This window comes from Brassica rapa, chromosome A10, assembly GCF_000309985.2.
Source record: "Brassica rapa cultivar Chiifu-401-42 chromosome A10, CAAS_Brap_v3.01, whole genome shotgun sequence".
Lineage (NCBI taxonomy): Eukaryota > Viridiplantae > Streptophyta > Magnoliopsida > Brassicales > Brassicaceae > Brassica > Brassica rapa.
In genome coordinates this window covers 11,004,583-11,032,284 of record NC_024804.2, presented here as the reverse complement: position 1 = coordinate 11,032,284, position 27,702 = coordinate 11,004,583, and the positions used below count along the sequence as shown (strand labels likewise).

General features: G+C 34.1%; 4 protein-coding genes across 10 annotated transcripts; all 4 read left to right on the top strand.

Annotated features, from left to right (window-relative positions):
• Window positions 1–5,030: 5,030 nt before the first annotated feature.
• On the top strand, window positions 5,031–5,975 carry LOC103844997. Its single transcript, XM_009121830.3, has 4 exons — window positions 5,031–5,333; window positions 5,433–5,482; window positions 5,588–5,669; window positions 5,755–5,975. The coding sequence occupies exons 1-4, from the start codon at window positions 5,105–5,107 to the stop codon at window positions 5,799–5,801; spliced, it is 408 nt and encodes a 135-aa protein (XP_009120078.1). The 5' UTR covers window positions 5,031–5,104; the 3' UTR covers window positions 5,802–5,975.
• Window positions 5,976–6,680: 705 nt separating this feature from the next.
• Window positions 6,681–7,274, top strand: LOC103844996 (F-box/kelch-repeat protein At4g39550). Its single transcript, XM_009121828.2, has one exon. It carries the CDS (start codon window positions 6,681–6,683, stop codon window positions 7,272–7,274), a length of 594 nt encoding a protein of 197 aa, XP_009120076.1.
• A 25-nt stretch (window positions 7,275–7,299) lies between these two features.
• LOC103844993 (putative F-box/kelch-repeat protein At3g24610) lies at window positions 7,300–8,292 on the top strand. Its single transcript, XM_033282827.1, has 2 exons — window positions 7,300–7,917; window positions 8,089–8,292. Exons 1-2 carry the CDS (start codon window positions 7,363–7,365, stop codon window positions 8,161–8,163), a joined length of 630 nt encoding a protein of 209 aa, XP_033138718.1. The 5' UTR covers window positions 7,300–7,362; the 3' UTR covers window positions 8,164–8,292.
• A 443-nt stretch (window positions 8,293–8,735) lies between these two features.
• On the top strand, window positions 8,736–25,677 carry LOC103844992 (LRR receptor-like serine/threonine-protein kinase FLS2). Of its 7 annotated transcripts, none has more exons than XR_004452936.1 (4): window positions 8,736–11,178; window positions 11,269–22,506; window positions 22,683–23,275; window positions 23,355–23,875. XR_004452936.1 is itself a non-coding variant. In XM_033282801.1 (3 exons), the coding sequence occupies exon 3, from the start codon at window positions 24,225–24,227 to the stop codon at window positions 25,479–25,481; it is 1,257 nt and encodes a 418-aa protein (XP_033138692.1). In that variant the 5' UTR covers window positions 20,216–22,506; window positions 22,683–23,275; window positions 23,355–24,224; the 3' UTR covers window positions 25,482–25,677. The 7 variants fall into 7 exon arrangements, 1 of the variants encoding a protein (XP_033138692.1); XR_004452935.1 differs by having other exon boundaries at window positions 8,737–22,506; window positions 22,683–22,883; window positions 23,226–23,275; XR_004452934.1 differs by having other exon boundaries at window positions 8,737–22,506; window positions 22,683–23,067; window positions 23,226–23,275.
• Window positions 25,678–27,702: the final 2,025 nt, after the last annotated feature.

Genomic DNA, 27,702 nt, shown 5'->3' with positions numbered 1-27,702 from the left:
ATTTTGAATGAAAATTGTATTATTCACGAAATCTATAATTTAATTATACAATTTCTATAATGTTAAGGACATGCTAATTATGTTTATTCACAGCGATTTACCATCATCTGTTGCCTATACATTCTCAACTTCAGATACACCATATCATACACCCTCAACTCCACCTTTCTACGATGCTTATCAGCTTGAGTCTTCATAACTTCTTCAGCTTTTAGCAAGACTCGAAGTAATCCGGCATCTCTTATATACTTAAAGCACAAGTCACTTTGTCAATCATATTCTGACATTTGGAAAAGCTTTACAAATTAGAATAAAAATAAAAAACAAATGGAATTTTTTTTTTTCGTCATCTCCTATTTTTAAGTAATCCATATCTTCAACTACCAATATTCCTATCCCTTCTAAGAATTATAATCCCATGTTAATTCTTTATCATCAAACGGTTTTCTTCATCTCCTTTATAATTTGCAAACATACTAGATTTTTTCTGTACGTTTTATCTACAACCAAAACGTTTTCAATATGTGATTATTATCAAAACCAGGAGCCAGCCGGATCAAGTTATCAAAAGGAAAAAGTAAGTGATTTATTGTTATTATCCTACTATATAAAACGGACTAAATCCCTCATTTCTAAACCCTGCCACATGGGTAAAATATTGTGAACCAACTAAGATCCCATGTCATCCGGATTGGGTTTGAGTTTAAAAAATAGCTATTTTCGGAGCCCATTCGACCCATCTCGAAACCCATTCCCGAACCAATCTCTCATAAGCATAATCCCGTGTTCTAAACATCCATGTTAAATTTTTTAAAACACTCATATCTTAGAAATAGTTTAGAAAAAATCTTTATATAAATGTTTTTTTCTTGAATAATATTTAATTATAATTTTTTGTATCTTTTTAACTTTTATAATAAAAATATTGTTTTCACATAGCAACAAAATATATATAAGAATTATCTTATTTTAAAATTTTTTTGATAATTTTATTATATTATTTTAGAATCAATTATTTAATATTAATATAACATATAAATTTTATATGATTAAAATAAAATTCGTTTTTAATTATTTAAAATTCATTAAGGGTATTGTTTTAATTAACACATTAGCGAATCAGTTAAAAATTAATAATAAATCAATAACATATCTAAAAGTTTAAAACCTAATAAAATATGACAAATAAGAAAAACTAACTAAATTTTAATATAAAATAGAAATTTAATATTACTAAAATAAAATTCATTTTTAATATATACATAATATTAATTAAGGGTATTTTTAAAATTAATAAATTAGTGACTTAGCTAAAATAAATAATAAATCAATGATTTAGCTAAAACCTAATAAAAACATGACAAATAAGCAAATTTACTAAAATTATGAATAATATAAAATATGATTGATTCTTTAATACAAAATTAAAATAAGAGTTTTGTTAAATAAAACACAGTGTTACAAAAAAAATAATCATTAATAGTGTCGTAGGAATTATATCTTTCCCATTAGCGAATAAAATTGAAGCAGAGTGTTGGAGGATAACTCAACGTATAGACGAGATTATGGAGATTGATATGGGAGTTGAGGTAATAGACACAACTGTTCCTCCGCAAAGAAACGCTCCTGCTAGACATCCTGGATAAATGAAAGAGACATATCTGGATTTGGCTTTGTGTTAATGGATGGTGACTTTCCAATGCTGTTTGGAGCAAGGACCGATATACAAGCACCAAATCACCACTGCAAGCAGAAGCTGAAGGTTCGCTATGGGCAATGCAAGTGATACCGAAGTTTGGACACAGAGAGATGGTCTTTCAATCGACTGTGAACAACTGGTTATACTCATTCAAAAGGAGGAAGATTGGCCTGCGTTGGACTCGGAGCTCGACGAAATACAAGTTGTATCTAAAGAATTTTCTGAACTTTCTATTGCTTATATTCCTAGATCTTTTAAATTCCATACGAATAGCCTAGCAAAAGGTGTCCGATCACGCACATCTTGATCAGCTTTTGTAAATCCTTTTGCACCAAGTTGGCTAGCCTCACAAGCTAGCATGAGGGTGCCAAAAAAAAAGAATAAAGTTGAAAGTGAAACGAAATATCCTAATGAACAAATTTATCAGAAGTCCATATGTATGTGGATGTCTATTTGTGACAAACAATTTTTTTTAGACAATTATAGAATATAGTCACGAAAATCAATCCTAAAATATATAATTTAAAAAAACCATTTAAACAAACCATCAAAATTTTCAATATTACACCAAATAAGAATATAAAGACCAACTATATTCTCTTCATGTATAATGTGTTGTGATAAGATTCAAAAATATTAACTTACTTTACAGTAAAAGAAAATTAGATTTTTAATTCTAAATTTACAGTAAAAACATAACATTTTATAAAACTAAACAATTGACATAATAGTACAAAAATATGAAAAAAAATCAAAATATTATCCGCACGTAGCGCGGACAAGGACCTAGTAATTATAATGATGGCAATATACGTGTAATCAGGCAACTAGAAGTTTTCTAAAGCATAATATAAATCTATATACTAAAAAAAGAAAAGAGAAAGATAATAACACACAACTACAGAAGAAGATCTTTTGATACAAGGTAAATCCGTTTCCAATATTTTACTACGAAGGATCAATGATGCGGAATTTGATACTTGTGCTCTATAGTTTTACTCTTTCAGATTATTAGAAATAAAATTGATTTATGATGGTTGTAGGGGCAAGATAAACATGAAGCAGCGTTGAAGAAGGCAAAATCAATGCCATCATGGGATGATGGGAGACAAAATTACAATAGATACATATTACAGAGGTACATATTAACAGCTATTGTGCATAATGTTTACCAGAGATACATATTTCAAATATTTGATATATCAATACACAGTAGTAAGGATATTGTTTTTCAATCTACTGCATCCTCTCGGGTGATAATAGGTAATGAAACAATAATTTGCAATGATTTTATATATTGTCCAAGGTTAGTTTTTGAAGTCTTTCTCGATATATAATTTTATAGAATGGTAAGAAAATCTGAAATTTGGAAAATCGTTATGCTTCTCTTTTTTCGTGTGTTCTTCAAAAATAATATGCAATTATAACTATCCATTTATATTATATCCAAAATAATGTTCTTCAAAATATTTGCAAGAAAAAATATTCCCATGCAAAGCATGTGTTCAATACTAGTATTATATATCACGAAAGACTCTTCCAACTCAATTTTCCGTAGACCCCTCCTCATAACAAAGCAATGTAGGAGGTTCCCTTCCATAAACCACCATGAAATGAGTTCTCTTAAGAGACTTGTGATAGCAAGTGTTATACCAATGTTCAACCCAATACAATAATAAGACTACACAAGCGGATGAGAATACACAAAACACCGTAAATACGTCTACAAATAACAATTTAAGATTTTAGTCTGGCTGTCTGTTTGTGTGTGAAAAGCAGTGTTGTACTTGAGATGAGTACCAGACAAACAGAATGTTTCCTTCCAAAAAACACTAAAACAGACTATCCCGATCAGAGACAATGCTTCTTGAAAATGCATGTAATCTTACTATCTCCAAAACAAATGTTTGAGCAACATCCGTAGCTGTAAAAAGATGTGTAAGGCTGATAATATGAGCGAAATTTCTTAACCTGTCAATTACCAGGAAAATGACATTAACTCCATTAGAAGTTGGAATCCTTTCAATGAAGTCCATTTTGATATCCTGGCAAAGGCTGATATTGTTCTGAAAAGTCTTCTGAATCCCCCTCTTAATAGAACGATCTCTGAATTTGTTGAAGCGTCTTAACCACTCTAGAATGTCTCGCCATTTTTCTATCATGACACTCTTGAGGAATAGGCTGAATGAACTTAGATGTATTATGTATCACAAAATGCTTCCAAGACCAGACAATCTACCATTAGTCAGTCGACAGCAATGAGTTATCACTTATATGAGAAATGATATGTTGAATGTGTTCATCATTTTCAATCTCAGCATACAAGTCCTTCTATTGCAGAACCGTTGGAACTGTCACTGAAATAACAAGGTAGACACTGACATGCTCCTAAACAACCCATCAACTACTTTGTTTTCACAAACCTTGTTTGCGAAATATCTCAAAATCAATTTCAGCAAACAAGTCAACCATCGCTGATAATTCATGTTAACCTTGGATTGTATTTATCACAATCAAAATTGTTTTTTTTTTTGAATGAATGCTAAATTTTATTCATAAAAAAAAAACCTTGTTACAACTAAAGTTGCCATAGCACATATTCTACTCCATCCTTTCTATTGCTATTTGCAATCTAGTTTCAAACCAAAACTGAAGAATTGTTTCTCTTCCCTTAAGTCCTTTAGATCTCATCAGACTTAGCTTGTTGCGCACTCCTTTATCAATAAACTTCTTCAACTTCGATAATGGTAATGGCTTCTCACCATGCCTGATCTTATTTCTTTCCCTCCATATAGTATGAATACTAGCCTGCAATGCATAGCGAATACAAAACAGACTATTCTTCTCCCGAGAACACTCTGAAATCAATGTCACAATTTCAGACCAAACATTTGTGTAAGAATTCCCCAAGATTCCTTTAGTGAGATGTTCCCAAATTTGACCAGTAAAAGAACACTCGTAGAACAGATGATTTCTAGTTTCTGCTGCTCCTTTACACAGAACACACATTGTGTCAACCCCTTGACTCCATTTTGATATTCTGTCCATAGTAGATAATCTATCCAGAATGGCAAGCCAGCTCATAAAAGCAAATTTTGGATTGGCTTGTGACCACAATCAAAATTGTTAGGGTTGAAATAGACCATTTTTCAAATTTTACTAGGCTATATACACAAAGACCTTAATGGTGTTACTTGTTTTCTGATTAAAGGGCGACGGTTTATGTATTAAAAGATTTTTCTTTTTATCCGTTGCTTTTAGAGCCACATGATGGCTTTCGCATTCATCTTGTGGTTGGCGCGAACCCGACTCAAAATCAGTCGACGTGGCCCTATTTAAACGTGTCGTTTCCGAAATATATTCCCACCTCTCGGATAACTTGATTTCTGAGCCACGGTGGCGACGATGGAGGCGTCTTCTTCTTCTCTGTGTCTGGTTCCGTCTTTGTGGACCGTTGGATCAGGACCTCGTCAGAAGAAATCGACGGTTTGTTTTGTTTCTCGGGGAAGAAGCAATGGTTTGATGATAAGTAACCGACGGCTCAGAACGCCGTCAGCTCTAGGTGACCTCGCTGACACGGTGGCGGAGACAGGCAAATCGGAGATTACGTGGCAAATCATAGTTGGAGCTGTCGGTAATTAACATAATTTAACTTGTCGTGATTAATCATGTAAAATCGATTTAGTAAATCTAATTCTAATTCCTTATATTTCCTAATGAATGGATGCTGCAGCTGGAGTCACACCTTTCGTTGTTGCAGGTGTTGAATTCAGCAAAAGAATAGTATGTGATCTAAAATTAAGATATATTCATATATTATACAACACACATGTGCTTGCGTATATCTATTTTTGGAAATGTCCATTTTAATTGAGATTTTGGTTTCAGATTGAACAGAAGAGATGTGAAGAATGTAGAGGAACAGGACTTGTATTTAGAGACAAAAAGTACTTCCGTTGTCCGGGATGTGGTAAAACTTCAGTTTATCTCTTTCTTTTACATTTTGAAAGACAGTTAATACAAGAAGCTTTAGTGATTTTGGAGCTTGTCTGCAGGTGGGTTTCTTCCATGGCAGTCATGGAGAAGATTCTTTACGGGCTGATGATGATGATCTCTGCATATATGAAAGCAAGAGGGGATCGAGAAAGAGATTCTAGATTACAATTAAAGATTTGTATATTTTTACAACACGTTTTCTGGAATTTTTTTTTTTTATAAATCAAACAAATATGTTTCGGGATAACATAAAGTCATGACCAATATCTCCCTCTCCCTATATGATATAGATAGGTAGATCACAGATTACAAAGAAGAAGCTTGTTCCATTCCTAAACTAAGAAGAATCAATATAAAGAATGGAAGCAACTAGCCTTTGATTTTTGTTGTTGTAGTTGTGTTACTGTGGTTGGCTTGTTGAGATGGCATAGGCGATAAGTACTTGTATGGCGATCGCCATGAGATCGTCTTGATACTTTCTTAGACATGTAACATGACGCATGTTATATATTCGCTGATTCATTCAATAAAAGGAGAAGATCGGAGTTTACAGAGAAGTTCCGATCAACGATCATAACGTGATCAGATGATCTCACCCTTCACTTGCTCCTTTTACAATATGGAATATCCTTTGAAAGATGCAATTGAATAATTTCTTTTGCTTGATCATGTTAAAGGGTGTGTTGAATGTTCAAATCTGTATCTCCATCAACGTCCAATCCTCTTATCAATCAGCCTAATTTTTTTTTAAAAGAATTATGTTAAATCATGATGACACACATATCAATCACTTATTAGTACTCAAGTTAGAGTGTTATATGTTGGGACTTAATATGTGCATGAAGAAGTGCTTTATAAGAGCTTTTCCTAATCTTGCTTGTGTTTGGTCGTTGGTGTCGGTTGTTTTTAAAACTTAATGCCTATATAAACATCTTTTAGATAGATAGAAAGGGAAAAAAAAAAAGAGGACCTCTTTGAGTTCTCGATGTCCAGTCACGAAGAGCAACCCCACCAAGAAAAGAGGCAGAGGAAAGAAGAGGCGTCTCCGATATCATGTTTGTCAGATGATCTGGTTCTGAACTGTCTGGCTAGAGTCTGGAGATCAGACCACACGGCCTTATCTCTGGTCTCCAAAAGTTATCGCTCTCTAGTGGCGTCTCCTGATCTTTACAAGATCCGATCGCTGATTGGTCGCACTGAAACATACGTCTACGTATGCTTACGAATCCCTACTTCTGTTCCAAGCTTACGCTGGTATATCCTCCGTCGTAGAAAAACCCTAGACGCCTCTGATCTAGTTCCGATCCCTTCGCTCCCCTCCCAGCCTGTGGAAGCATCTTCTGTTGTGGTGCTGGACTCGAGCATCTATGTAATCGGTGGGTTGATAGACGGGGAGAAGCGCACTTCCGACGTCTGGAGCTTGGATTGTCGGACTCACGTGTGGCACCCTGTCCCTTCCATGGAAGCGGCTCGAGCTTACGGGGCTGCTGGTGTGGTAGACGGGAAGATTTACGTGTTTGGAGGCTGCGATGTTCATGATGACTGTGGAGAGGTATTCGATCCTAACACTCAAACTTAGGATAATTTGCCACCGATGCCGAAACGGAAGGGAGGTAATAAGCATATCCACGACAGTATGGTGAGGGATCATAAGGTTTACGCAGTGGATGAAACGGAGAGAACGTTTTACTACTCGCCGAGGGAAGGTAAATGGGGGACAGGGAACCGTGGACAAACTGGAAGGAAAGCCAAGGGACTGGTGTATGATTGATAACTTGCTCTTTTGTCTTAGCAGAAACGGAACTATATTTTGGTGTGAGCCGGATGAGTTGGATTTGCATGGAACAGAGAGGGTGATGAATACAGAGGAGGTCAAGGGTTTGAGCTCTCTCAACCAGTATCTCTTTCTTTCTAAAATTGTCCACTTTGGTGATCAGATTCTTGATCGGTGGGAGCAAAAGAGGATCATGCATGATATGGCCCCGTTAAAGATGAGCAAGTATGGTCGAATCCACACGTTTGAAGGTTTACATCCAGGGGCCAGAATGTGCAGCTCCGGTGGGAACATTGTGCTTTTCTGGGACCGCCCCAAGTTGGGACATCTTCATATTTGGTCTGCGGAGATTTCCTTGGAGAGACTCCAAGGAGGCGAGATTTGGGGCAACATTGAGTGGTCTAACATTGTCATGCCCGCTGATGAATCTTTTCAAGAACCCAAGAAGGTTTTGCATTCTGTTTCTGTCACTCTCTAAACTTGCCTATTTCATTTTTCTAAACTACTCAAAATCTTGTTTTTCTATCTCATCTTATTAATTTTGTTTGAGCATCCTCTTCAGTTTTTCCAAATTAATTTTCCGTTTCTTATAGTGTAACCTTCTCTTTGCTGCCTATAGAGACGAAGGTACAGCCTGCTGTTTTTTTTTGTTCTTCTTGGCATCTCCAGACACAGACTGAATTGTTCTGGCTAGCTGCTTGGAATGTGAGTACTGTGAGTTTTAATTCCTCTTTTTTATTTGAGAAAAAGACTAGAATAACATCAAACCAAGTTTTTGTTCCCAAAATAGCACTCAAGTCTGAAAGTCACAAAAATAAATTTCATTAAAGAGGTAAATATACACTAAATAAGTTTCATTAAAGAGGTAAATATACACTTATACCCCTTGGGTTAATTAATCCAAACCTTAGGGTTTAGAGCTAAGGGGTGGGGTTTTGGAATTAGGTTTAAAATTTTATAAAAAATAAATACTAAAATAAAAAATAAAAAATTTAAAAACAGTTTCAAAAAGTATTTTTAAATTATAAAAAGAAAATTTCAAAAAAAAAAAGAATTTCAAAAAAAAAAAATTCAAAAAAAATTATAAAAATTTCGAATCTGAAAACATATAATCTGAATCTATATAAAATTTTTTATTTTATTTATTTTTGTTTGTTTATTTAATTTTAAACCAAAGATATTATAGATATTTTACCCTTTAATAAATGTCATTTTTGTGACTTTCTCCTTCTATTGCTATTTTTGAGACATAAACTTCAAAAGGTGCTATTATTGACAATTGCCCTTTTTATTTCACTAAATATAAAACATACATAAAAAACAAATGTAACCAACCATTTTAACAAAATGTTAATTCCAATTTTTTTTTAAAAAAAAAAATTCTAATCATTATAAATATCATTAAAATTTTAAATTAGTATATTGTGATTTATAAAAAATAAAAATTCTACAAATTTTTAATTATATTTTAAACATAATAAAAATTTAAATTTCTTAAGTATTTAAAAAACATTCTACAAAGACTTTAAATTTCTTAAGTATTGAAAGTACATTCTACAAAGACTTTAAAAAGATCTTTCTTAGAAAAAAATAACATTTATGTTTCAAATATAAAAATAAAATATCTATTCTATTAAAATAGAAGTCACAACTTCATTTCATGTGTGATATTCTAAGTTGAACCATTATTTAGAAAGTTTATCAAATGTACATAACATTATTATAATACCTTTTAATATATTTATTTTTATTTAAAATAAAATAAATATTTATTTAAGAAAATTTTAACAATATTTTTTAAAAATCTTTTCAGAATCATTTTAATTTTTTTCCGAAAATTGATTAATTTAAATTTAATTTTCATAAAATATAATAGGAAATTTAAATTTAGTTTAGTTTTGATTTATAAACAAAAATTAAAAATTATATAAATTTTTTTAATGATAATAACAACTTACAATTATTATTTTTCAAAAATACATTTTACAATTAGTTTACCGATTTTGAAAGAGCTAAATCGGTTTGTTCATGTTGGCAATCTGGTTGAAACCAACCATTTTGGTTTTATTAAATATTTTGGAAAATGATCTTTTACTTTTTTAATATATGTGTCTAGATGTATCCTGAATGATTATGGATATGAATAGAAAAATCCTTTTTTACATTATATAGAAAAGCTGCAAACATATTTTCAATTGGATTATTGTAGGATTTGGTTATAACAATATAATAAGTACTGTTATATATTATATAAATTTGATTAAGGGAGAAAGTTTGAATGTGACCACCTGATTGGATTGCATCATTGCTTCTGTCACTTGTTGGAAAAAAAAACTTGTCTTGCGAGGTAAATTATGTTGCATGTTTTAGTGTACAATAAGATTAGTCAAAGTGTTTTTGAAATTGTGAAAGAAGTTCGTAAAAATAACTCCATCTATTTCATAAAATTACATATTTTTTAAAAAAATATTTGTTTAAAAAATACATTTTTTATATTTTCAATGCATGTTTTATTAAATACCAATGATTAATTAAAAGTTTCATAAAACTTTCACTTTTTGATTTCTACTGGTTTATAATTATGAAAAAATAATCGTATAAAAATTATGCATTATTAGATGTTTTATTAATATGTGTGAAAAATCTAAAATATGCATAATATTGAAACAGAAGAAATATTAATTATTTTAATGATGTTGATGTCTCTTGAATTATTTGAGTAGTTGATTTAAAATTATTGAAGCTAAACCAAGTCTCAACAATTTTTTGTTTTGTTCTGTTTGGTTCACCAAGTTCTCTTCTCAGCAATTGTGGCGATATGCATTTTCATAATATTTTAATTAGTCACCAATTAGGTTTCATTGGAGGTTGATGATTTTGTTTAAAGTATATAAACATTGATTAGTATTGAAGTTTGACAACTATATGACTTCCTAAGGACTTAAAATTTGTAAACTAAGACAAACTAACATTTGTGATTTGTATACGAACACAGATCTACTAGTGTTGACAAAAAAGACGAACACAAACTAGCTACAAAAGTACAATCTTTGACATAATTATCGGATTTTTGTATACCGTAAATTAATTTTACGCTTAGGAATATATCAATGTCGGCAATAACACAATCATCCATATATAATTAAATGTTTATAACTAAACTGAAAAGAGTTTGAAAGCAAAAGAAAATAAAAAAAAACTTGTAAAAAGAAAAACTGCACAGATCCTATTCAGTGTTATTAGGCTAACAATTCTCACTTATTTTATTTGTTAGCCATTTGATCATTGTGGTCCTGCTGCATTTTCGATGGACCACAAGTTGTTCACCGAAAGGGGACCATCTATTTAGATTTGACTTAAAGATTTTCCTCAAAATATATAACATATGTTCTATGGGTTTTCACTATATGTCCGTACACTCCCTATATAATTATGCACTGCCCATTTTTCTTTATTATCTCCATGACCATGAATCATCCCTACGATGATTTCCCTAATCTCTTATTCTCTAACAACACAGCCACAGCCACAAGCACCTCCTCCTGTGTGGAGCAACATGATGGCATCATCTCTCTTGATATGGATTGGGACTGTGACTTCCACGATCTCATTGAATCTATGATGAGTGATAAAGGAGCCACAACAGAATCTCCTCCAATACTGCCTTGTTACCATGGCCAAGAGGGAATTTTTAACTCTTCATCCACAGGTTTGTCCATGGCTGATGAGCTTGATCATGATGTAGAGGCAGATGAATCAAAGGGATTGAGGTTGGTTCACTTACTGGTGGCTGCTGCAGATGCATCAATTGGCGCCGACAAAACCCGAGAGCTAACTCGGGTCTTACTTGCAAAGCTAAAGGATATGACTTCAACCAATGACCGAACCAACATGGAGAGATTAGCTGCTCACTTCACCAATGGCCTCTCAAAGTTGCACAAAGAAGCCAATGTTCAACGGCAGTATGGTCCCCACCAACACCCTGATGTTCATGACCGGGTGGACGTGATGTTGGCGTTCCAAATGCTGCAGAATATGTCTCCTTACATCAACTTTGGTTACCTAACCGCCACACAGGCTATTCTTGAAGCTGTACAGTATGAGCGGCGAATCCATATTGTGGACTACGATATCACAGATGGTGTTCAATGGCCCTCCTTGATGCAGGCCTTGGTGTCTAGAAACACAGGTCCTTCGGCCCAGCATCTTAGGATCACGGCTTTGTCACGCGCCACAAACGGTAAAAAATCAGTTGCTGCCGTCCAAGAGGCTGGACGTCGTCTAACCGCGTTCGCGGAATCCATAGGGCAGCCTTTCTCTTACCACCATTGTAGAATGGACAGCGACACATTCAACCCATCGTCCTTAAAGCTTGTCAGAGGAGAAGCAGTGGTGATCAATTGTGTGTTGCATCTCCCTCGGTTTAGTCACCAACCACCCAATTCCATTATTTCCTTTTTATCGGAAGCTAAAACACTAAATCCGAAACTTGTAACGCTTGTTCACGAAGAAGTTGGTCTAGTGGGAAACCAAGGCTTCCTTTATCGGTTTATGGACTTGCTACATCAGTTTTCAGCCATATTCGACTCTCTAGAGGCAGGCCCAGCTCGTGGATTTGTTGAGCGTGTTATTTTTGGACCTTGGGTTTCGGGTTGGTTGACACGTATAGCTATTACTGCTGAGGTGGAGAGTTTTGCTTCATGGCCGCTGTGGTTAGCTACTAATGGGTTTAAACCTGTGGAAGTCAGCTTTGCCAACCGTTGTCAAGCGAAGCTCCTTTTGAGCTTGTTTAACGATGGGTATGGAGTGGAAGAATTAGGCCAAAACGGGCTCGTTTTGGGATGGAAATCCCGACGTCTTGTGTCGGCCTCTTTTTGGGCCTCGTGCGAGTCGAGTGAGTAAGATTCTCTATATAATACCATACATACATGAGTTGTATATGAAGACACTAATTATGTAAATATCAAAAATCTTTTTTTTTTGTGAATGTGGAAACTGAACTCGAACCCAAACCAAAAATTATAAATTCCAATTTAGTTTCAAATATTTATAAACCTAAAGATTCAGATCCGATAGAAACCGACTTAATTTCGATCTGAAATCTGAATCTCCAGATGTAATACACACCATGCTTAAAATCAAGAAACACATGCTCTTGGGAGATTTAAAAACACATGTTAAACTTACCTGTTGAAATTACCAAAATATCACTAAAAGGATACTGAAACAAACAACATTTTCGCTCTTAGACATGTTAATCTTTTATTTCTGACTGATTCTTTATTGCTTGAATGTTGTATGTACCTACTCTTCTCCATATTTTGAAACTAATCAAGTGATTTGATTAATAGGTGATTGGTAGAAAAGCATAAAATAAATAAGTTTCAAAAAAGCATAAAATAAATAAGTTTCAAAAAGGCATAAAATATAATATTATATAAAACTATGTAATATATATAATTCTTTGAAATTATCTTTATTGACATCTATAATCATTACTTATAATTTTATATAAAACCTTGGATACCAATAATAATATTTTTATTAATTAAAAATCCATAAAACATTTGTTACCTTGTAAAAATAAACGTATACAATCAATAATAAAAACAGTCGAGTATATTATAGATTAAAAAGATAAACAGAAGTAAATAAAGTAACACATAACAATTTCTCAAAGCTTTTGTTCGTGAATCTTGTGTTTATTTTGTTGCACCTCAAACTATTGTATATGTTTCTACTTGCTCTTTGATGGGATTACAAGATGCAAAAATTAAATGACTCAAGAGTTGAAGTCAAATGCATACATAATCTCTTTTTGCCAACATGTATTTTGCCATAAACTTCAATATAATCCTTAATTTTTTTCAATATTTACAAAAATATCATTATAATATTATTTTAATTTATTTTTTAAATTAGAAAAAGTAATTTTCTTTTTATCATGTACGTGAATCCGACTCCCACATTCAAATGGACGAGAAGGCTTCCGAAGATCTTGACCGTTGACCAAATGGGAAGATAATGTTTCCAATTTTAGCTTTTGATTCTCACGGCCTAAGGGCATCTGCATCAATGAACTTTTAAGGGGGTCATAATTTTAATTTTTTATTATTTTTTTTTTATTTTTTCGTTTGATTTTTTCTAAAAAAAAAAAAAAAAAAAAAATAATCGGACCAATCGCAGGCCGCCACGTGGCGTGGGGCCCGCGTTACAGGGGTGAACTCGTATTAGTGGAGAGAGCTCACACGAGCTGGGTTCATAATTTGTGGATTATTATAATAGTTTTTTTTTTTGGGAATTGTGTGAACTTTATACTTAACCCCTTGATGCGGGTGCTCTAATGTCTTCTTCTGGGATTTCGGCTCTACATATGAAAGAGCCATTTTCACTATGCTTAACTGGGAAGAGACCCGAGTTTAATTGCATCATTGGCTGAGTTGCCGGAATAACTGTCACAGCCTAACGACTGATCTCCATCTCGACAGTTCTGTCATCCCTTTTATCTACGGCAGACTAATTGTCTCCATATATCTGAAACGTTGTCTCTGGAGATCAGATTAGCTGGAGCTGGTCAATATCTAACCCAGCAAATATCAGACAAAGCTTCTCGATGACCCTTCATTGAATTATCGACTAAATTGGAACTGCCAAAAAAATCTGGGTCTGGCCCTGGCGACAACGCATTATCTTTCCCTTTGCTTGAGCATTTAGGGATTGAAGACCTTGTTCTTTACGAAGAACATGTGAAGAACTGAAGCAGATTGGAGAAATTGGACAGATTCACAGTAGTAAGCCAGAAACAAAAGCGAAAAAGAAGAGACAGTGTTAGAGAGAGAAACTACCTTTTGAATCGCAGGAAGAAATGAAGAAATGAGAGTGTATTACTCTACGTATGGGCTAAGGCGTGATAAATAAGGAAGCGTAACCATTAACAATCCCAAGTAAACTGGGACCCGGTTTGTGATTAAAATCATTAGTTCTCATTAACCAGGATTTCAAACGGTTCATGGTTAAACATCAATTCTATATTCTTGGGAATTATTTTTGTAAATTCATCGAGATCGACTTCACCTCTCATAATGAATTAGGGAGACTTATCGTTGGAGATAGATCACAATGTTCCTGAGTGTATATCCATCGAATAAACAGAACTCAATCCAGTTAAGTCTAAAATCGGCATATGTTTACGCCGACTTAAAAGTGAAAAAGAATAAGTCAAGTATATAGAGAGAAGGCCAAAAACCGAGAAGACACACACGCTTCTCGACATAAGAGATAGGATTTTCATTATTTACCTTGTTTTTGCCGAGTTGACCTAATCTCCTAGAATCCTTTTTTCTCTTGTAATTGGTCTTTTATCAATCAATAAAACATTTTTCAATAGTTCACTATAAATTCATGCATACATCCTCCTCTACGTGCCAAATTCGGATTAACATTCACTAGGCATCATTCTTCTCATATACTAAAAGTAAGTGAAAATTAGTATATTTCCCGGATAAATGAAGAAGATTATCTTATGCTGGTTTCTTAGTTCTTGGTGACTTCCTTCAAACATTCAGGAAATTTTGTGCCTTCATGCCTCAGAGACAGAGGCGGTCTTGAGGGGAGCAGGATGAAACGACCACCTAGGAACCCCCAGTTTAAAAAAAAAAAACAGCAAAAATAATTACCAAGTGGACCACCAATTTTTTAATTTATCAAAAAAAAAAAAAAACCCCACTGCATTTTCACTCTTTGTAGATCGTCAGTCTTTTCTTTCTTTTTTTGTGCTCACTCGAGTGTGTGAGAGAAACCCCAAGTTCTTTCACGCAACTTGCATGTTATCCAAAAAATCTCAAACCCTTTTATCTCTTTCTCCCTTGTCCTTATATATCTTGTTCGATTAGCTTTATGATGTTATCTTGTTGTTGAAATCTGAGTGTAACTTTTTGGTGGTTATGGTTGAAATTTGCATGAGAAATGGTCCGGAGTACGTTCTGCTTACATCTCATGGCCAATAATTAGATAAAAATTGAAACTTTGGTCTGTCTGCTTAGTTTATGAGTAAACCCTAATCTTTACCCATTACTTGTGTCAGTGTGTGGTCTTGGAGTTAGCTTCTTGGCTATTTACTCTTTTGTTCTGCTTACTACTTCTGTCTGGACTTTGAATCAGCTTCCTAGAGATTTACTCTTTGTGATTATTGCTTTAGATGATATGTCTGAACTTAGAATGTCTGAAAGTGGAATATATGAACTTGGAGACGTGTGAACTCCGTGTCTGTGCTACCGGTTGGGCTCTGTTCTTCGTGTATTTTAAACTTATTTACCAAACTTGGAGATAGTATGTCTGAACTTAAAATGTCTGCTCGTGGAATTTACTCTTTGTGATTCTTGCTTCAGATGATATGTCTGAGCTTGAAATGTTTGGAACTTGGAATGTCTAGAACTTGGAGATATCTGAACTTGAATTGTCTGAAATTGGAATCAGCGAGCACTTTTTCGTCTTCTCTTTGTGATTCTTTCGTGTTTTTAGGCAAACCTATAACGTGTTTCCCTTTGTCTCTAGGTCGTTTTCCTGATTCAGTTGTTTCGGATGTCTGAAAACATGAGCAGCCACCACCTTCTCGAGTACCCAGAAGTCACTACCCGAGTCTCTCCCTCGTCTCCAAGAGTTTCAGGAAACTCATTGCCTCGACTAAGCTCTACAAGAGGCGATCTCAGCTTGGTATCACCGAACACAGTGTCTATGCTCTCCACTGCAACCGCAATACGGGTGACTGCTGTTTCTACATCCTCCCACCGGAAAGTCAACTCCAGTAACCGCTTGGTCATCGTCCGATCACTTCCTCCCATGTCTTACGTGGAAGCTTTGTCCCAGTGGGTTCCAAGACATATGTGTTTAACGATCTAGAAGCCCTCAGCATTGACTGTACCTCTCACACGGTGCAGGCAATCTCCGACATGCCTCAGCGCATGCCTAGTAAAGTTGCTAATGTCATCGACCGGAAGGTTTACCTGATTGGCGATTATAAGCTTTGCATGAAGGATTTTAGGAATCAACATTCGCTTGTTTTTGAACCAAAGGAAAGCATGTGGGAGGTGAACGAGATGTTGAACTCTAAGGAGTGGCAGGGTGCGCGTGTGGTTGATGATGTCCTCTACTATCACGATTGTTCCGGGAAGGTCTTGAGGGCGTTTGATCCAAAGCAGAGCTGCGGAGACTGCCCAATCCAAGTGGTCCAAAGCAGTGAAGTGCGGTGAGAAGAAGATGGCTCTCTTCTTTCCTAAAAAGCATGACGGCAATGAGATCACTTGCTGTGCAGATATCGTTTTCGAAAGGCGACAAGGAGGAGAGTTTTGGGGTATGATGGAGTCATGTGATGTTGTCGTTGAGGATGGGCTGTTGTTTGACATGGTGAAATGTGTGTCTGTTGCTGTTTCATGCAGCATAATAATATCTATTTAGATCTTTCGTATTTTAATTATCCTAAATGCCATCTCGTGTGGTTGTAAGTTTTCTAACATCGTTTATATAAGGCAAAACATTAGGAGCGGTGTGTTTTATGTTGTTGTTTACTATGTTGTATTCTTAAATCAAAAAGGAAGAGACACAGAGAAAGAAAGAGGCAAATAGAATGTGAGTTGGGTTCATACCTATCTATACTCCCTATCTATCATTTTCGCGTAATCGTAGTTATACCTTCAATCTTCTTGCGCCAAATTGTTAAGCTAAATTTGTGCAGAGTTTTTTTTTTTTGTGATACTATGAATACAATAAGCAAGGAATAAAAAGTATGATCATGGATCGAACGTAATTTATTATTGATCTAGAGAATCAGGAATATGCTGATGATACATAAATAAATTAAAAAAGAGTCAGGAACATTGGATAGTCAGTCTCTTATTTTAGGATTTGGATCTCCCTTTTATAGATTACTAGATAAGGTCCGTGCGTTGCAACGGGTTTTGTTTGATGTTTTAGTAAAAACATAAAAATAATAAATCATTTTGTTATAGATTGAGGATTTTTTTGTTTGCATAAGTTGTGAGATATTTATTTTCTAATTACAAACTCATTTACACACTCAAATTCCAATTCTAGACTAATGGTTTAGAATTGAGGGGTGTGGTAGGTTTTAGAAATATGGAATTTATGATTCTAATAAATATAAATACTTAATTTTTTTAAAAAAAAAATTAGGTTAACTAAATATAATTAACTCATTTAAGCTAACATAAATATATATATATATATATATATATATATATATATATATGTTAACTAATATTGAGCTTCATAAACTTCATTATTCATTTAAGGATTTTCAGTCATATCGCCAAGATTAACTAAGCAACCATCATCATAGCTGAAACTAATAGAAATAATAAAAATTAGTGTATTAAATTTTCTTCAACCAATTAGAGTTACCTAATAAAATTAACATCCAAATGTTTTCATTAGAATTTAGTTCAGAAGATGCTTATAAAAAATTTACACTTTGATATCTCTTGATAAAAGACTTTCATGATAATAACAATATTATCACATTTCATAGCGCGATATATATCTTCAAATAGTTCTACTTGTCCAATTCATAATGTTGTTTGTATTTCAATTTTACTATATAGAATAAAGTTTTTGTAGAAAAAAAAAACTGAAATTGCTTAATGGAATTGGACTAATAATTCATTGAGAAAAAGTGCTACAGTTATTTATAGAAAAATACCTCCTTAACTAAGTTAGAGTAACTCTTCAGAGGATTGGTGTAGTCTGACAATGAACATCAGCTTTTAAATATTATTGATATATCAATTACACATCTGTAACAAAAAAGTTATACATATATATATATATATATGTATATGTATATAAATGCATGAATATTATCATCTAATTAAAAGTTTCTTGTATCTTTAAGTTGAGCAAAATCTTTGTAGTTGAAATCAAATTTTTTTTACTGTGTATTTGAGGTAATGGTTGTTTCACACATATGCAGTTGTTGTTCTCTCAATCACTCTTATCTGAAATTTATGATCGGAGCCTTTATAGTTCTTACTGCAATCTTGCACATTATAAATAGAAGATATCGATAATAATTCCTTCACATAGTTCATCTCCAAGCTTTCAAGAAGAGAATGATGCACACAACCTTGATTGTATTTTGCTACATAATAAAAAATCAATTTGAATAAAAAGTTATAAAATATTTTTTAAAACTTTACCTTTATTAAGTATGATATATTCCTTCCTATAAGTTCATTATTATTTTTTTCAAATTTCTTACATTTTAATACTTTTAAATGATTTAGTGTTCAATAACCTTATGAATTCATTGTTTCCTTGATAATACATGATAGCAAATTAAGTAACAATTTCAGTTAGAAAATATTAAATCTACTTTTTTCAAACATAGTCTTATTGTAAGAAGTGTCTAGTTAACCTTTTGACTAAACCCTCGTGACAATCAAAATCATTACAATTGTTGTTGATTTTAAAGTTATTAGCTAACTCGCATAACCATTATAAACTGTTTATACTGCTTTTTTGTTTAGATTTGAAGAAAAAAATAAAAATACAATTAAACAGTCTTCAACAATTTTATTTTGTAGAAGATTTGATAAAAGGATAATTACTATCAAACAAATTTTTACAATTATATTTTCTTTATGATTTTAGAAAACGAAAATTAGTATTAAGTAAATTATTATACATATTTTTTTGTTTAAGAATTATAAAAAGCAAAAAAAATTAGAAAAAGGAAATTATTGTCAACTAAAAACTATCAAATAATCTTTTGTTATTATCTTTGTTTAGGATTTTGGAAAACGAAAATTACTATTAAATAATTCTTGTGTTATTATCTTATTATAATTATATTATTAATTATGATATATTAAGCAATTATGTTTGGTGACAAAATATAGGAGAATTTAATCTTATATATAGATGTGAATAATTGTAATCCTTTCAGTTACAAAATAAATAGTGTAATCCTTTTTGGATTATGATTTCTTAAACAGAAAATTTACTATTTAAATAATAGAGTCTATTATTATATGAAAATATTTGAAATAATTATTTTTCATTTCTTTTTAGATTTGAAGAAAAAATAGAAAACTACAATTAAACACTCTTTAACAATTTTCTTTTGTAGAAGATTTTATAAATGGATAATTACTGTCAAACAAATTTTCACAATTATATTTTTTTAGGAAATGAAAATTAGAATTAAGTAAATTATCTTACATGTTTTTTTAGGAATTGTAAAAAGAAAAACAATTATAAAAATAAAATTATTGTCAACTAAAAAAATATCAAATAATCTTTTGCTATTATCTTTATTTAGTATTTTAAAAAACAATTTTACAAAACGAAAATTAGTATTAAGTAAATTATTATACATATTTTTTTTTAGGAATTGTAAAAAGGAAAAAAATTAGAAAAAGGAAATTCTTGTCAACTAAAAACCATCAAATAATCTTTTGCTATTATTATCTTTGTTTAGTATTTGAAAATAGAAAATTACTATTAAATAAATTTTTGTGTTATTATCTTATTATATTTATATTATTAATTATGATATATTTTAACACATGTCATTATCTTAAATTTTTAATTGCCATGTGTCATCGTCATGTTAATTAGCAACTTTGAATAATCAAGCTTTATATAATAAAATCCTTAATCGTGAATTATGGTAGATCATTTTATGTCTTGAAATAGAAAAATCATCTTTAGTAGAAATTTTTCATTTTATCCGAAGGCTAGGAAAAACTCAGTCCTAGAGTCATAACTCGTCTAGGCAGAAGAAGAATCTCGACGTCCTTCTTTTAAGCAGGAAAAATGATTTTATGTATTAATTATCCCAAAAATTTATAATATATTTGACAAGAAATAATGCATTGCGTAGTAAAATATGTGAATGTTCACTTGGCAAAAATAAAATTTGCAGTTCTATGCACAAATGCTATATGGCTTAATTGGTAGAAGTTGCGGTTTGATTTTTTGGCTTTGAAATATAGAAGTTTAGCTTCTTTTATTAAACTTGTTTAGGGGTGTTAGTGGGAATAAAATTTATATAGATTTTGTTGATTTTAAAAGTTGAAAAATTTGTTAAATGTGAAAAGAGCTAGAGAGAATGTTGTTTATTGTGAAAATTTAGCAAAATAAATTACTATAATGATTTTAAGAATCTAAGAGATATATGTAGTATTCTCAAAATCTTGTTATATATGTGTTAAATAGTTAAGAATACAACTTCCATTAACACTAATTTTAATATATCTATATAATCATTAAAATCCAAATTTTTAGAATAACAAAATATTTTATAAAATTATAAAATCGTCATCCTAATAAGACGTGAAAATCTATAAACCAATAATAATAGATTCTTTAAATTATAACAATCATTATAATGTAACTCTCACAATCTTACTAACACCCCCTAAATAACATTTTAGGATATTTTAATATGGCTAAATTTTACCATAGTTTAAAAGATGAGAGAGATAAATAGAATTATTGGTAGAAATTGTTGTTTTATTTTGTTCTTCGCTTAAAAATAGAAATCTATTTTTTGTTTATTAACCTTGTTTAAATGAAATTTTAGGATAATATGGTTAAACTTTAAGCATGGTTTAAAACATGAGAGAGATAAATAGAAATCTGTTACAAAACATAAATACATGAAATCAAGAGCTTTTCTAATCCCACTTGTGTTTTGGCTTTGGTGTCGGTCACTTTTAAAAAATTGTAATGCCTATATAAACAAACATCTTTGAGATAGAAAAGGAAAAAGACCTGTTTGTGTTCGATGTCCAACTCCGAAGAGCAACCCCGTGCGAAGAAGACCAAGAGACGAGCGTTTCCGTTATCGTGTTTGCCAGATGATTTGGTTCTGAACTGCCTTGCTAGAGTCTCGAGACTAGACCTCGCGGCCTTATCTATGGTCTCCAAACGCTATCACTCTCTAGTGGCGTCGCCTGATCTCTACAAGATTCGATCGCTGATTGGTCGCACCGAAACATACGTCTACGTATGCTTACGAATCCCTACTCCTGTTCCAAGCGTGCAATGGTATATCCTCCGCCGTAGAAAAACCCTGGACGCCTCTGACCTGATTCCGATCCCTTCGCTCCCCTCCCAGCCTCTGGAAGCATCCTCCGTGGTGGTGCTGGACTGTAGCATATATGTAATCGGTGGGTTGATAGAGGGAGAGCAGCGCACTTCAGATGTCTGGCGCTTGGATTGTCGGACTCACGTGTGGCACCCTGTCCCTTGCATGGGAGTGGCTAGAGCTTACGGGGCTGCTGGTGTTGTAGACGGGAAGATATACGTGTTTGGAGGATGTGATGTCCATGATAACTATGGAGAGGTATTCGACCCGAAGACTCAGACTTGGAATCCTTTGCCGCCTATGCCGAAACGGAAGAAGCATATCCACAGCAGTATGGTGAGGGATCAAAAGGTTTATGCATTGGATGACAAGGAGAGAACGTTTTACTACTCGCCGAGGGAAGGTAAATGGGGAACAGGGAATCGCGGACAACTGGTAGGATACCGAAGGGATTGGTGTATGGTTGATAACTTGCTCTTTTGTCTGAGCAAAAACGGAGTTATATTGTGGTGCGAGCCGGGTGAGTTGGATTTGCGTGAAACAGAGAGGGTGATGAAGGTAGAGGCGGTCAGGGGTTTTACTTATAGATCTCTCTACCAGAAGCTCTTTCTTTCCAGACTTGTCCACTATGGTGATCAGATTATTGATCGTTGGGAAGAAAAGTGGATCATGGATGGTCGACCCCCGTTAAAGATTCCCAAAAGTTGGAAAAAGTTCAGGTTCGAACGTTTACGTCCAGGTGCCAGAATGTGCAGCTCCGGTGGGAAGATTGTGCTTTTCTGGGACGAGATTTCATTGGAGGGAGGATATCTTCATCATATTTGGTGGGCGGAGATTTCATTGGAGAGACTCCAAGGAGGCGAGATTTGGGGCTACATTGAACGGTCTAATATTCTCATGCCTGTTGAACCTGTTAAAGCCCACAAGAAGGTTTTGCATTCTGTTTCTGTCACTCTCTGAACTTTTGCTTCTTTAATTTTTCAAAACTACTCAAAATCTTGTTATTTTTTCTATCTCATCTTATTAATTTTGTTTTCAGCTTGTCCTCTGTTTCTCCGAATTGATTTTTGGTTTTTACTAGTGGAAATGTTTACTCTCTTTTTCAGGCCTTTAAGATAACAGCATATACTGAATATCACTGCCCCTTAAATCCACCCACAAATAGCCTCTGTCAATGACATCTTCCTTCTCTTTGCAACTACTGTTGCTGGATGTAGTGAAGAAGATACCGCTGCTGTTGTCTTATTCTTTTTCTTGGCATCTCCAGATGCAGATTGAGCTGTTCTAGCTAGCTAGCTGCTTGGATTGTAAGTACCGAGTTTTAGCCTGAGATTTCTCCTGGGAATCAGAATAAGTTGCTGTTGATGGTAGTAGTGATAAGTGTAATACTTTTGGTTGGCATAACTCTGTCCAAAGTTTCCATCAGCTTCGTGTTTCCATTACACAGATTTCCCATTCCATTCTTCAGTCCTCTGATAAGACGCAATTGATGTAGGGTTTTGTTTCTCCTACATATATTTTAGTGCTGATGTCCAAGTACTCATCTCTTCATAGTGACAACTGCAAATAATGTGATATGGTTAATTCATGAACTGATGTGTTGTCTATCTTTGGTATCTATTCATGAACTGTTCATTACACTCAAACAGAAGAAGCGAATACCCCATGTAAGGATCCACATCATGTAGTTCAGCTCGATGTAAGCACTTGATTCTGCTTTGTTTATGCACGTTGATGCATCTTTTCTATCAACTAAAACTCTTAAGCTGTGCATGCAGATTAGAGGAAATATATTTGTGTTCAAGATTAACAAAGAAGGTGAGACCATTCTTGAAGAACAACACACGGAGAAACAATGAGGATGACACCAAATTCAGATGGTTCTAATATATTATTGTTAGTACCTTTTGCTTTACTTCTCTCTGCATAGTCTTGGTTACCACCCCATCAGCATGTTTTAAAAGTCCATCCTGGCAAAGGTTTAGGAGTTTTAGACACCTAACGCCAATGAGTGGGATCCATTCAATCATATTCGAACATTGTCCTTCTTCTTCCATCGATTGATAAGTTAGTTAGAGGCAATGATTTGGAGTAGCGCTAATTTGGAGCCTTTGCTTGCAACAGCTGCATGTTATCGCACCAACTTGATTCCCTATACGGCTCTAATTACTTCTAAAAGACTTTTTCTTTAAAGTGTTTTTTTTTGTCAACAACCAATACTTTAATTTTAGGTATTGACAATGTGTGTTAAATTTGGTATGTCATGTTTCGATGACAACTAAAAGTATAACTTTTTAAACTGTATTTGTTAATATGTCTAGTAATAATCCGAAGTCACGAGTTGTTCAGCCTTGGAATCTAGAAAGGAGCATCATCTTACATCTGAGTTTACGGTGGATGTTGATAGGGCCAACCACACCTCACTGGACAATACTTGTCTCCACGAATATGTCGGATGGACCATCACACACATGATTATGTTACATGTACCATATATTAATATCTAAATCATCAATTATATAAATTCTTCAGTCATTCAAGTGTCAGAACAACAACGCTCACTAGATCTATCACAACACCTTGCTCCTCTCTCATCCAACGGTTCTTTTTACACTTCTTCTTTCTTCAGTCTGTCTCAGAATCCAAACATGACTTCTCTTCCGTCTCTTCTTCTTCTTGTTTTGCTCACTTTGACTTCAGTAGAGTCCAAGACTTTCTGGGCTGACGTGGCAGCTCTTAAAGAGTTCAAGAACTCTGTGGATGCGAAATCGATAACCCCCGGCTCTTGCCTCAGCTCCTGGGACTTCTCCGTCGATCCCTGCGACGGTTTATCCGGCGAGACATTCACTTGCGGTTTCCGCTGCGACACCGTCGTTTCCGGATCGGGTCGGGTCACAGACCTCAGCCTTGACCACCCCGGTTACTCCGGGTCCCTCTCCTCCCTCTCCTTCAACTTTCCTTATCTCCAGTCCCTCGATCTCTCCGGCAACTACTTCTCCGGTCCTCTTCCGGACTCCCTCTCCAACCTCACCCGCCTCACCAGCCTATACCTTTCCGGGAACTCCTTCTCAGGATCCGTACCCGATTCTCTCGGGTCCATGCCAGCTCTCGAGGAGCTCCTCCTCGACAACAACCGCCTCTCCGGCTCCGTTCCGGCGAGTTTCAACAATCTCTCCAGCCTTAAACGGCTAGAAATCCAGCTGAACAACATCTCCGGCGAGTTCCCGGATCTGAGCTCGCTCAAGAACTTGAATTACCTAGACGCGAGCGATAACCGGATCTCCGGTCGGGTCCCGTCATCCTTACCCGGTTCAGTAGTTCAAATCTCAATGCGGAACAACCTCATGGAAGGAACGATCCCAGAGAGCTTCAGAGACTTAACATCTCTTGAAGTCGTTGATCTTAGCCACAACAAACTCAGTGGCTCTGTCCCGTCATTTATCTTCACTCATCAAACTCTGCAACAGCTTACTCTCTCCTTCAATGGCTTCACCTCTTTAGATTCACCTTACTACTCACCCTCGGGTCTCCCCAGCGAGTTAATATCCGTCGATCTCAGCAACAACCAGATCCGAGGCTCGTTACCTCTGTTCATGGGTCTCTTACCGAAGCTCTCAGCTTTGTCGTTGGAGAACAACAGCTTCTCCGGTATGATTCCGACACAGTACGTCTGGAAAACCGTGTCGCCAGGATCTGATTTCGCCGCGTTTCAGAGGCTTTTACTAGGCGGGAACTTTTTATTCGGAGTCGTACCGGGTCCTTTGATGGCGCTGAAGCCTGGTTCTGCGAACGTGCAGCTCGCCGGGAACTGCTTCTCGTGGTGTCCGGCGACTTTTTTCTTCTGCCAGGGTCAAGAACAGAGATCGCTTACGGAATGTAGAAAGTTCAGCCGTGTGATTCCTTGAGTACTTGCTGATTTCACCATTCATCTGTCTTTTTTTGCCATGTTTTGAATCTTCCTGTCGGGTCGGATCTTTTTGATCATCTGAAACTTTTAGTGGGGTCTTGTCTTCCGGCAATTGCTTATCCCTAAGCATTAACATGTGATTAAGTTAATAAAATGCCGTTGGGAGACGATGTTTTCTTATTGTATTCTCTAAACAACGTAATCTTTAAAAAAAAAAAAAAAAAAAAAAAAAAAAAACCTAATCTTAGGGGTCCGAGTTGATGATTAGATAAGAGCTGACTCAATTGTATATGGCGATAAAAAGAGGAGTTTGGTTGGGCTTTCCCCTTTGGGCCCAATTATTTGAGCCTGTATTATATACCATCAATATATATGTGTTGATCATTTTGTCCATTGTGAAATCACTAACTTTATCTTGGACTAGATACTAGACGAGTGAGTGGCAGTCTCCTTCAAATTGTACCTATATCGATAACCTTCACTTCCTTTCATTTTCGTCACACTGAGTACATACATCTAAGTCTTTTGTTTTTAACAGTGATAATGTGTCCCTACCATTTCAAAATGGAAGACGAGTCTCCAGTTATTCAACTTCTATGAGCCTCTTGCGGTGAATAAGATGCATCCTAGTTATATTTAACCAAACTTTTGGTCAGTTTGGTCCCATATAGTGAACAATAGTTTGGTACCTCATCGGATGTGTATCGACAGGAGTTTTCTAACCACTTGGTTTTGAATACTATAACGTAATTTTCAGAGCGAAAAACATATATGTGTATATATATATATACACACATCGATAACCTTATCTTTTCTACCTTGCTTAAAATTCATCGCTAATTTTCTCGAAGCTCAATTGAAACAATTGGGTAGGCATAGAAAAAACAACAAAATTGAAATAATGAGTGTTGTATTAGTTAGTTTTCTTGTTCACAAACGTCTTTCTACGATTTTATACTGGCAATTCGAACATTGCGGTTCATGATGTGTCAACCAATGTCATATACATCATATTTGATTATGAGTACATTAATCTATACTATAAATGAAACAATTTGCTTGCCCTTCCAAATCATAATTAACCATCATGTTTACTTTCTTTGGTACATTAATATTTCTTAGAATTTAATCAAAAAAAAGAATTTAATTCAATTAATCTGCAAGGCGTTGGCGGAATCAGCTTTCTTGCCACTTTTTAGCTGTCACAAATTCGAAGAAATTAAAGAAAAGGGAAGAAAAGTGCACATCGATCATCAATTCGTGTATTGCACTCCACTTTTCATTTAACTGCAGAATGGAACCCTTTTGTTTTCTTTTTTCCTTTTTTGACAAAACCTTTTTTTTTTATAATAACCCTTTTGTTTTCTTCAACTTATTATTCCTTTAATCCCTTATATAAGAATATGTAATCGTAGTAAAAACATGAATCGATGGTCATTACTTAACTTTATATTAATCGGGCTATTATTAATTCATGATGCTTATTAAGTCTGTTAAAATTCATTAGTAATAGTATCCTGAAAAGATGTAGTATTACTTGATTTGTGTATAGTTTTTTTCGTCTTGGTGTATTAGTTGCAGGTAAATAAATGCCTACCCGATGATAATTTCTCACTACCCATGATATAAAACAAACCAAGGAAAATACATATACTAAAAACAAATTGTATACTTTTTAAGGAAGATATTTGGTAAGAAAAAATATGAAATATTTTGGTTTGTTCACATGCAACAAATAAATATGCATGCATTTGAAATAAATAGAAGCAAGATAACAAGTTGGAAAAAACCTTTAATATAAGAGTTAACGTGAACCGCGGAAGAAAAACAGCTTCAAAGTTCATACGCAGCTTTGCTCTTTTTATAAACTAAGGGCATCTTCAATTCCACTCTATTTTTCCTTTCTAAAATAGAGTTCAGAGTAAAAATACTCTAATGGTACTCTATTTTCTACTTTATAATAGTGTAAACTTATTTTTTACTCTATTTATAGAGTAATTTTTTTATTTTTTGTTCATCACTCTATTTTTCACTCTAAAATAGAGTACCATTAAAACAACATCCAACTCTATTATAGAATTACTCTATTTTAGAGGAAAAAATAGAATAAATCATTGGAGATGGTATTAGGGTATAAACTCATCATAAGGCAGATACCACGTTTTTCAGCCAAAGTCATTTGGCTGTATAAACTACAAACGACACTTCCATAAATTCCA